At 42.8% G+C, this 12,153-nt stretch overlaps 1 protein-coding gene across 5 annotated transcripts in view; it reads left to right on the forward strand.

Annotated features, from left to right (window-relative positions):
• drosha (drosha ribonuclease III) overlaps positions 1–12,153 on the forward strand; it is a 159,577-nt gene that overhangs the window by 81,853 nt on the left and 65,571 nt on the right. For all 5 annotated transcript variants that reach the window (XM_082546432.1, XM_082546431.1, XM_082546430.1 and 2 more), the window contains 2 exons: positions 1,796–1,895; positions 8,134–8,236. In XM_082546432.1, the coding sequence (XP_082402558.1) occupies positions 1,796–1,895; positions 8,134–8,236 (203 nt within the window). The remainder of the gene's footprint in view (positions 1–1,795; positions 1,896–8,133; positions 8,237–12,153) is intronic.

The raw sequence follows: 12,153 nt of genomic DNA on the forward strand, positions 1-12,153 counted from the left end.
CCACACTAAGATCACAATACCCTGACAAATGGACCTCTCGTGAATTTGGAAAAACAGAACGCCACCTGCTTTCCTCTCTTTGCATTGATTAGAAATGACTGAATTAAATTGCCTGTTTTAATTCAAATGAAATCAAATGACACGCCGCAGTTAGGGAGACGCCGGACCGTAATGAAAATGGAACCTGCTAGCGCGGAACCCAGCTGTGGAACCACTCAAGCGTCCGCCGCCATTTTCTGGGTTCCAGCGCAGACCTGGAAAGGCTGGATATGTCGGGAAAATTAATTAGTCGGTCTTGAAGAGTTTTGAAAATGCAGGATGAGGCAGCGTGAAATGGCATTAAACTTTTTGGACAGACCAGGGCTGTCAAACTCTCTTTAGTTCATGGGCCAAGAACAGCCCAATTTGATCTCAAGTCCTATATAACAAGCTAAAAAAAATCCACTACTTTAGTCTGAAAAAGTACATCCAGAAAATGTCACATTTATCAAATCCTTCATTTACAAAATAATGGATGAACTTCCTGAGATATTTTATGGGGGGGAAAAGGCAATTCAGTCAGCCTGCTGTCATCAGTCAAAGAAATGTGTTGGCACAGCTCCTTCACTTAACCGCTTCACTTCGGGGTGGTGTGTCAAGCCATGCATATTTCTTTGTCAGTAACAAATATGCAAAACTCGTGATGATTCAGACATTTGGCTCAGAAAAGAATCGGCAAGAAAGAAAGGGAAGAAAATCCAAAAACGTGACATTTAAAGGGAATTAGACATACCAGACTATACCAGTTTGGCCAGTTGAAAATATAGGTTGTTGTATTTTGTCATTATGTCATTGTTTATTCCGCTTTTCCTCACCAAACCTTCTTTCTAATGTAGACCTAATGAAATAACTGACAAACACTAGCCACTACCAGCTGTAAATGTCATGTCATTCGCCAACAGGCAGTTATTTCTGTGTCCACCCTTCTATGTACCGATTCTCGTCCATGTTCATAAATGAAAATTTTCCACTTTGAGACAGGAGGGGTTGATGGTGGAGTCATTTCACTGCTCACACCAGTTTGAGTCATACGCAGATTTTCACACATCATTTGTATCATTTTTAAATATTCATTCAACATATGGCGCTCGGTTGAGCTCGGGCATTAACAATGACTTGGTGAGGTTTAGGCGTTAGAAACCTCTGAGTTAGGTTCAGGAAAAGATCACAGTTTAGTCTTTTAAAGCTTTTTCTTTTCTTTATCGTTATAAATAAAAGAAATAAAAAATAATTCCTACCTAAGCATATCACAAATATTACAAACTTGTGCTCTCGCTGACACAGAAAAAATTGGCAATTGTTGTCAGTGGGGAAAAATAGATTGCTCTTTTGTGACTATTTCACATTTTGCTATGAGACTGGACTGAATAATAGAGCCAGCGAACACCCGTACTTGGCCCATGTAACAGTGAATCCTTAAAAGACACCACGTTAACACGGTTTTCTGGTATTTTTAGCAACTCGCAACTCAAGCTAGAGTCCAAAACGATGCCCAGTTTTCACATTTGCAAAGCCATCTTTGGTGGGCTGCTTTTGGCGTGTAGATTGTATGTTTGTCATCCTTATTTTGGACAGTTATTGGCTTATTTTTCTTCATCACTGATTCTCGTGTCTGTTGGGCTGAGCAATAACTTTTATTCGATTATACTTGGTCATATTTTTCTATCCTTTAACATGTTCGGATGAGAAATTCTGATTTGAAAAATCATAAAAAGGCTAACTTGAACTATTTTGTGTTTGATTTCTCTTTCCACAGTGTTCACCTGTACTACCTTTTTCCCAGTTTAGAGGAGGGTGGCCTGGCCACCTACAGAACGGCCATCGTACAGAACCAGCATTTGGCCATGCTAGCCAAGGTAAACCTCCCCCACCTCCTCCAACTCATTACCTTCCTCTGCAGGTCAAAGTGGTGTAAGGTGTCAGATCTGGCAGGAGAACATGTTGGAGACAGTCTTATTGTTTTCTGTCTTGCTGTTATGACTTTGCTCCTTTCTAAGCAGGCACTGGGGAAAAGAGTAATTTTGTCTCGATGCCATTACTACCCCATTTTTGCCCCCTCAGGTTTGTAATTGGAGTTAAAAGGTTGTTGTTTTGGAGGACTAGACGAGTGCGGCTGGGGTCCCTATGGGCCCCTAGAGGTCTCCCTGAAACACTCTCCAGTTCCTGTTATCGTTAGGCCCCCTTGCTTCCCTCCTTCGCTCTCTTGCTGGCAGCGTCGTAGAGCCAAGCTGTACTCACTGGCACGTTTGTAAAGAACACAACAATAATCGTCCCGTGATGTGGAGAAAGCAATTAAAAACTTCAATCTTTCATGTTGCTCCCTGCTGAATACAAAGATGCAGCCGCCCGAATCTGCATTAGTGCTGTGTAGCAGTTTGGCTTGTTTCAATTTGCCGCTCGCGGTAAAGTGAGTGTGATACAGTGTTCAACGTTGCCAAGTTGTTTACCAGGCTCCTCTAAAGCCGTCTGCTCAAGAACACTCGCAATTATCTTTCAAAAAATATCTTGAGCGAGCAACGCACAATCCGCCACTTCACTTGGAAGGCTTAAAAGTCAGAGCGGGTTCCCTCTGAGTTGGAGTATTTATGAATTGTGATTTAATTTGTGTGTGCAATCACCGGGGGTGGGATACCACCAACAGTTATCAGCCGTAATTAAATAGCACCCTGACTGTTTTTTGTTGTCTGTAGTGCGCTGCCAGAAGAGTCAAGTTGGGCTACTTTCGACTTGGTTCATAGAAATAGTTTGCAGAAAGTTTGCCTGACCCACAGTCTCACACATCACAGCACTGAATTGCAACCTATGCAGATTATTATCTGCGATGTGCTTTGTTGTTAGACCGAAAAACTCTGTTTGATGTTTATTAGTACACATTTGAAATTTTACAACTTTACGGGCCTGCATCAGTGATGTAAGCATGGATCGCTTTAATCAACCAAACCCTTTTTAACAGATTTTAACAGTAACTGCATTTAGTTAGAAATTACTGCATGCAGTCACCTGTTAGTGAAGTTCTGAGTTTTTGCTTATTTTTTACTACCAACCAAAAGAAAACAGATGTGAACATTTAATTAACCCTCTGGGTTCTATCCTGGCCATTTGTGGCTACTTCATTTTTGTTCTGTTAATGCAAATGGAATGAAACTTCACAAAGGTGTGTATTTTTGTCAGATTTTTTCATTTTCAACATCAGCTCCTTAATAATATCAATAATATTCACTATACACCAAATTGTTCCTCTTGACTCTATCGTGGCCATTTTTGGCCAATTGAAACCCATTATAACCACCTTTGTTGATTCCTTGTTACTGACAGTACTATATCATGCGATTTAGGTAAAATTGCTTTCATTCTAAAGTCAACACATGAAAGTTATAGTTTTTAGTGTTTTTTTTTATCAAATTACATCATTTACCCATTTTTGGCCAAGCAAGCGATTTCATGTAATATTCCGAGTTTCTAGTAGCGGCTTTCGATGGCCTACCACACTCCAATGGACCAAAATAATGAAACAATTTTGACATAGGTTTGATCTTAAGGATCTAATAGTTTATGTTTGTGCATGACATTGCAGCACAAACATGTATTTGCAAGATAGACTGGAATAAATAATGACGCATCAAACATTATATAGGCTGCAGTGCATTTCTGTGGATGCAGGCTATTGAGCTTTGAGGTTCCCAGTCAAACTCAGCTTTGAAGCACATGTTAAAAGCACTTTTACTCTTGTATTTTTCATAAAAAGATACCATACCAAAAATATAAACTCTAGAAACAAAAACAAAAAAAAAACCCAATCACAGGACATTTTGCAGAGTTCAAACCTGCAGCTGGAGCTCAAACAACAACAAACACTGTTTGTAAACGTGTCCTGGAGTTTATGCAGGTGCAGACAGAGCTACTGCTGTAAGTAAGCCTAACAGCTTCCAGATCATTTATTCTGGCTATATGGCAAGAAGGTCATCACTGCTTCAAGCACTGTCTGTATGATCTGGTCAGAGAGCAAGGACAGCAGCAGTCATCTGTCCTTGAAGAAAATACATCTGCCCAAGATGAAGAAACCTCCTCTCCAGAAGATGAGGGGACAATCTCCAAAGAGGCTGACTGCATCACCACTGATGATGAGTACTAGCCAGTGCCTGAATCCTCTTCTTTGGGGGAGGATTGGGGTTGGGGGGCATGGAGGTGGAGGCCGAGCAGCTGATGGAAAAGAACATAGGAGCATTTTCTGAGACCGAGGAGCCGGTGACTGAGTGGATCCCTCATGAAAGGAAAACCATGTGGGTCCCACCACTGAAGAGAGACTGCTCTACAATCCAGTACCCACTGGTGTCAAACCAGGGCTCACCCTGTATGCAGTTTCCTGCATTAGCAGCCTGAGATCTACTTTTGACTTTGTTATAACAAAGGAGATCTTTTAGCTGCTGTGCACCCTTACAAACCTGCACGGGAGGCCAAGGTGTGAGGATTGGAGGATTGTAGATGAAGTGGAGATAAAGCCTACACCAGAATAAAGCAATACATAGCATGTTGGATGACAACACTGGAAGTTATCAGGAAGTAAAAAAAGGCATGGGGTTCAGACTCCAACTGACGGAGGAGCTCTGAGGACAACGTCTTTCCTTCGGGCACCTTGGCAGAGGTGATGATGATGCCTTTGTCCCGCCAGAAACAACTTCACTGAAGTGGGGGAGTCCTCTACAATCTACAAATGAAGAGTGATCCTGGGAGAGCTGGGACACATGCTGGTGACCTCAACAACTGCAAGACACCCTTCTCCTTAATTCTCAGCCACTTCTGCCATTGATCTCAAGATACAGTACTCTGAACCCACACCCCACCAACAAAATGAGATACAGGTGCAAAAGGAGCACCTCCAGGATTGGAACAGCAGCCCCTCGCACCAGGTGTAGAAAGTGTGCCTACAAAAACCACTCTACTGTGGTTAGCACATCTTGCTGCTAATGAGGATGCACACAGAAGCACACACTGGAATATACATTTTGATCATTTCATTGGTCATTTCAGTGGTTATTTGGTCATTAAATGGCCTTTCTGGCCACTAACATACCATGTGTGATTTTTGTTTTTGACCATTCACCCCCCCACCCCCCCACCCCCCCCCATTGAACAGCACTGAACAGCAAGTCATTGAACAAATAAGTGGGAATTTTTCTTAATATATATGAATTTTATAGCATTTTGTAAACGTAAACAGGGGGTGGCCATTTTTGGCCACGAATAAGCTGAGAGGGAGTTTTTATGTTTTTGCTCTCCCTGCACAAATATAACAATGCATTATAATCAATGTTGATGTGAATCAATTACATGCCCCAGACTCTACTATTAATAATACAAGAAATTTCAGTAGCAATGCAATTATATAAAATTGCGAGATTTGATGTTGTCTTCCAGCTAGTGCAGTGGACAAGCAAGCAAGAAATTTATTTATATAGCGCTTTCAGATCAGCCACGAGCTGAACACAAAGTGCTGTACACTTGACATGCCAAACATGATACATTGAGCATGTTAAAAAAATGAGAAAAATAGTAATAATAATATAAGTAATATATATATATATATAAAAACATTTAAAACAATAAAATCAGCACATTAGATTAAAACAATAAAATCAGGGTCAGACTGTGTCATAAGCCAAAGAGTAAAAATGAGTTTTAAGACGTGTTTTAAAAGTGGACAAACAAACTGGTGTTTAAAGGGTTAAAAATTTAAAAAGTAATAACTATTTTATATTTATGAAAAGAATTGAAGTTAAAAGTTTTATGCAGAAAAAATGGCAAAAAAACATAAAAATAATAAAAATTACATAGACCTAATCTTTTGGTGGCCACTTTTGGCCACGAACAAGTTGAAAGGGGTAGTGATTTTGAACAAGCCCAGAGGGTTAAGAAAACACAACAGAAGTGCGGATATCATCAGGTCAATGCTAGCAAACTTGGTTATCAAGCTGCAAACAGACTGTCCCGGGTTTGTCACATACACGGAGATATCTGCTAATTAGTACCAGGGGAAATACCGATAAATTGCCAACTAAAATTGGAGCACAGAATTCCTGGAAGATAATTAACAGCACTTCAACCATCGCTCTCTGTTTGATAACCGCTTTAAAGGCCATTAATACCAAACAGTGATCCAGTGGCTCAGACCAGTGACTTAAATTAACTAAGGTTAAGCCTTACCTGTGGTAGCATCTGCATGTCAAGGAAAGTGACCACTGCTGTAATTTTAAACTTTTATAACTCATCCAAATGGATGAGTTATAAAAGAAAATCCATCCTGCATGCACTTGTTTAAAAAAGCCATTTGAGACCAAAACTATAAGGTATACTAGAATGTAAGCATGCTTTGTAAAAAGCATATATAAAGTTAGACCTTTTAACATGGCGTCTATGGGGATTGATCGCTTTTGAAGCCTCAAGAGGACATTAGAGGAACTGTATTGTTTTGCACTTCCACATTTGATGAAAATATACATTTTTAAATTGTTTTGATTATGTGTTAATTATACAACACTAAAAAACTTGACATTTTACTGATACTTCTTGGTTATTGTGGGTAAAAACTGGACATTAATTGGCTTGAGAAGCTCATATCTTGAACATGTCGGGGGTCTGTGGAGTTTGTGGAGCCGCAAATGGCTCCAAAGTAAGGTTTTTGGCAGTTCCACATTGGCTTAAGTGTAGCCATGCTCATGTCTTTTGATAAGTGTAGCTTTAAGATGATCTTGATGTTCTAAGATGATTAAGCCAAAGAACCACTTATGCCAATGTGAGGCCTCAGTCTGTCCATCCATGACTCCCAGGAAACGCTACTGTGGTAGCTGAAGTTTGGTAGTAAAAACTCCATTCACACTGTAACCGTCCAGCAGACTCGGTACGTGCGAGTACATTTTCATTAGTTTAAGCAGTACAGCCAACCAGAGACCAGAAAACATATCACTTTGTTTTTGCACTTTATACATTGAGCTTATTTAGACTTCTGCAGTGAATCTACGCCCTGACTCAGAAACGCCTCTTAACATTACCCCTCACCCTTCCACGCCATTCGAATTGTTGCGGGCTACATTAACTCAACGTGTATTTACATTTCTCGGCAGGTGCACGTCAGGTTCCACTGTAGGGTTTTAAAGGAGTGTTTGGTTACACCGTACAACATCGATGTCTCACTGAAGCATAATTCAGGCATTACAGTGATCTGTGAACTGGATGGATCAGGAGCCAGTTGAGCAACTATTTAATTTATGTTCTGTTATCTTTTATTTATTTATTTTTTAACTGCTCTTATAAATACATACAAGTTTGGTCTCATAACTAAGAAATCTGACCTCAAACTTGTTACATGAAACTACTTGTTGCTGTTTCTTGTTGCTTATTGGGGTAAAAAGCACAACTTCAGCTCACGTTTGGAGCCTCCAAAGGCCGTTGGAGAAACTGCAGCTTTTGGCTTTTCCTCATTAGCGACTTGACTGTATTTACCTTGCGTGCACTAATATCCTATTAAAAATTAGGACATGGACATATGTTCCAGGGAGAGTTTTATAAATCCCAGTGACTTGTTTAAAGTCAGTACGATGATTCTGAGCATCAATTCTTTATATGAATGGAAGCTGCTGCTCAAAGGCCATTTCTCTGTGGTACAATTTTGCTGTACTGATGTATGCTTTTGTAAAGAAAGTAGCGCCTACTAAAAGAACTACTTTTCAGAGTGAATGAAGGTCACCACAGTGCGATTTCACGTTTTATCTTGGGATTATCTAGCGTGCGTGTGAGCGTGCGTCTGCCTGTATGCACACGTGTGAACATTCTCCTCCTGTGCCGGCTTAGTGCTTCATGCCACAGCTGGACAGCACATGAGCACATCTGTCAGTGCCATGAAGTAGAACCTTTTCCAGCAAGGGCATGCAATCTTTTTCATTTCCCCTGAGTTTTTGGACTCTTACATAAAAGCCTGTGAAAGTGCGGAATGCAAAAAAAAAAGAAAAAAAGAAACGAAACAGGTCATCATTTTTTACGTGGTTATTAGTGAGGTGCTGTTGACAGCGAGCTAACGTGAATGCATTTGTTCATTTGCAGAAACTGGAGCTGGATCGCTTCATGCTCTACGCTCACGGACCGGATCTGTGCAGGGAGTCGGACTTGCGGCACGCCATGGCCAACTGCTTTGAGGCTCTGATGGGTGAGATTCCCCTGAGATCAAGAGAGAAGGGGGGATGATGGTCGGGCAGGAGAACAAAACAGAGGAATGCATTTCGAGTCAACTAAATATGTAAATCTATTCCTAAAAGGGTAGATTTCCATATACGGAAAACAAATACTTTCTCTCCGCCTGTGTAAACACAACACACGCATTAGTAGGGGGATTTAATAGTCGAGTTTTAGTGGACTTTGCATCAGCGCATACTGAAAACGCTTTAATGCATAAATGTGTTTAATTCAAATGCTTTGAATGAAACTGAACCTTTTCATAATAATGTATTTCCTCTTTTGTTTTTTGTGCGTGTTAAACGGTATAAATAGCTGCAGTGGATCTCCCATTAGGCTCTGGAAACATTACGCAGCTTTTATTGATCTCTGGAGATGCGGTTTGACCTCTGGCTGGACATGCTATCCCCAGAGAGCTGCTCTCCTTTGCCCGCACCAAACACATACACAAGCTCGCCATTCGTCTCTCCAGCTGCTCCGTTTATAGGGTTTGTGCAGTGATTAGGACCCTGTGCTGGAAACCACACACATATAATAAAAAATCTCTTGGTGGGGACCCGTCTCCCTCTCTCTCTCTCTTCATCCTACCCCATGGGCAGCGCTAAGCTAAGCCTCACTCCTGGAGAGCTGCAGAGTCGGCAGCTTTCCCCATCTTATCACCATCTTGATTGAACCAGTTCAGCCATCTCTGCGCTCCCCTGATGATAGATACAGAAAGTGGGTGACTTTAAAGAGATCTTCTTCGCTTCCCTCCCTCTCACGGAAAACAGGAGAGCGACGGGGGGAAAGTGCTGACTAGCGCCGCGGCCTCTTCGCTGGGCCCGCCGCTCCGTGCTTGTAACGGCTTCATTATCGGCAGAGACAAAGTCATAATCTATTCTGTCCCGTGGCTGTCGCCGCCTCATCGCCGCGCACATCCGAGCAAGGCAGCAGGGCCGCGACACCGGATGCCTCCCGTCTCTCTCAGCCTCTCCCCCCACCTTCTGTCCTCCAGTTTCATCTTTAGAAAAGTGATGAATAAACAGGGTTCGTGCTGTAAAGGAACCGGTGAGAAAACTTGCTGTCAGAGAGCACCCTGTGGTGATGGGTTTTTGGGTTGCTAACTCAAAAATATCGCCCACCCCTCTCTCGTCTTCCCGCTCACCGCAGACACACTCGCTGAGGGGCGCAACATGCACACGTACGCAAAAAAACCACAAAAAATGAGGCTTTCAAAGTCGTTTGCATCGAGAATGCCGTCTGATGTTGCTCCTCTTCTTTCACCGAGGCTTTTGTCATCTTCATTTCAGGTTTTTTTTTTTTCTTACTCAAACGCCTCCTTTAAGACCTTGTTGTCGAGCCGTCGATCTGTCTCCACCCTCCCCCGTCTCTGACTTAGTCTTTATATCCTTTTGCGTTTCTCCATCTTTCTCTGCCCCCCTCCCTCTACGATCTAGAGTTTGGGTGTTATTAGGTGAAAGATGTGCCACGAAGATGATGAGTCATGCTGTCACTCTGTCATCTCCCCCTCTCCTCCTCTTCCTCCTCCTCTTCCATCCTCACCCTGCAGCCCCACAGCACTCTCTCTCCCTCACTGAACAGAGCACTTCTTTCTCCTTACAAGACAAACTCGGATCGCTCGCACGTGCCGTAGGATGGTACGAGGGGCACGCGAGCACTGTCATTTCATCCTTGCGCACGCCGCTCCCTCTGACAGAGACGTCAAACCACCACTTTCTCAAAAGCAGCAGGCGCCACATCAACAGACGTGCACTTGCAGATGTGTCGCTGCCTCGTTGTCTGAAGTTGCCATAATGTTTTTTTTTAATTTTTCTTTTTTCCCTCCCTTTTTAACATTTTTTTTTTCTTTCCCCGTCGGCGCGCTCATGCGTCGAATTCAAATGGGCCTCTTTCCACGCACGCTCCTTTTGAAAGCTCTGATGGAATATGACATGCTCATAATATTTCCAGGGCCCTGGCAGATAGCTTTAACGGCTTACTATGCATGTTTTCTGACCTTTGTTTTATTTGTTTCTCTGCCACAGTGACCATTGAACCTGGGCTGTGTTGGAAATGGCAGATAATCTCCTGCTTTGCATGGGCAAAGCTTTCTCTCCGCGGAGCTGAGAATGTGTCTATCTCCTAACCCTGAGGCAGGGCCATTCTCTTGCTCGAGACAGAGAGAGAAAGGGAAGGGAGAGAGCTGGAGAGAGGACGAATGGAGGGAGAGCAGTGGAGGAATGGAAAGCAAAGGCATCTGCAATGCAAATAGCTGCCCTGCAACCCTGAATAATTCAAAGTGTTGAATGGAAATCTTGCTTTTCTGATCCCTCGTCATTAACTTCTGCCAGAGTGGGCCATTCTCATTTGGGCTCTTTTGGCCTGCGCACCTCCCATTCTGTACAACGCCCCCCCCACCACCGCCCCTAACCATTCGCTCTCACCCTCTCCTTCAGTACTTTTGCTCTTGCCCACTTTACCTCTTCGTCTTTAGAAACCACTTTCTCCCACTGCTTATTCATAGAAACTCTGCACGCCTGTTGCCCTCCCGTTTCCCTCTCAGGTCCTCTTCGCTGATAAGCCTCGCCGCTTCCTTCCTACCAAACTGTTTGAAAAGAATTGCGAGAAGAAGAAAAGAGGCCCCACTCTGTTTTATGGCCCTAATTTCCTTGTACAGTTGATCTGTGGATTATACGCTGCCAGCAGCCATGGGGGATACAGATGGTGAACCTTTGTGAGGCCCCCTCTCTAAGCTCTTCCTATTAAAAGAACGCAGAGAAAGGATTATCTCTCACTTGCTGAATATCAGATTCATACACAATGCGCCCGGTGTATTCATTGAGTGAGAACTGCTCCTTTTGTTAATTGCCGCGATGGTAGCAGCGGTGGAGTTGGTTTCATGCGCGCCCTCTTTTGTCTCTCCATCTCACCCCTCGCTCGAGCCTCATTTTTGAAACTGATGTTATAATGCACTTCGACTGCCTTTGTCACCGCCGCGCTGAAAAATTCTATTTTTATGTTTTGCTTTTGTTTATTTTTTTGCCTTTAATGTGTTGCTTTCCCTGTCCGTCTGCTGCTTCATCCCCCATTGAGCTGAGAGGGAGCTTAATATATTATTTGATGGATTAGAGCCTGAGCGTTTTTGAATAATTCATTCTAGGTTATTAATGTGTCTGTCAGCCACTGGTGTTTCATATGCCCCTGACTCTGGGTTTTTATTGGTCACTGAAAGCCCACAGACATTGCAATCCCATTCCTAAACATAACGGTGTACAGTCAGCACGGCTGTCTGAATTAGACTTGTGACAATGTGGAGATTCATTAGACGCTGGCCTTCTCTGGCCATGACTGATATCCTCTGCACAGCAATGGATTCAAACTTGGTACATGAAGTAAAGGGCAAGAAAAAAAAGCATTTTTGGTCCTTTTTTAATAAAAAAAAAAAAGGACAATCATTATAAAATATGACTTTTTTTTAATTTAAAGTATCATAGTCGGTATATCAGGTATCAGGACAGAGATGGTTATAAAAAAGCCCTTAGTGAACCTCCAGCAGATTTGGCCTAAGTTCATCGTGGCCCTGCATGTCGTGGCACCGTCCTGTTTGGCATTCCTCTGCATGGAGTTTGAGGATGGTGCCTCTGGACTGGCAAAATGGGTGCTGATCCCCCCCATTTTCAGACGCAAGACTGGAAGGTGTGCTTCAATTTCAGAGGGATTATACTCTATGCCAGGATGCTGGTGAAGGGAATGCCTCAAATTCAGGAGGCTCAGAGTCCTCTTCATCCTGGTTGTTGAAGACTGGAGTGTTTTTTATTCTCTCAGATATACTTTGGGGTGCGTAGGAGTTTGGCCTTTCAGTCTTTAGTAGTCTCTCAGTGCTATGGGGGCTTGTTCCTGATGGGAATAGGA

The sequence above is a fragment of the Aulonocara stuartgranti genome (genome assembly GCF_965226115.1).
Source record: "Aulonocara stuartgranti genome assembly, chromosome: 9".
Taxonomy (NCBI): domain Eukaryota; kingdom Metazoa; phylum Chordata; class Actinopteri; order Cichliformes; family Cichlidae; genus Aulonocara; species Aulonocara stuartgranti.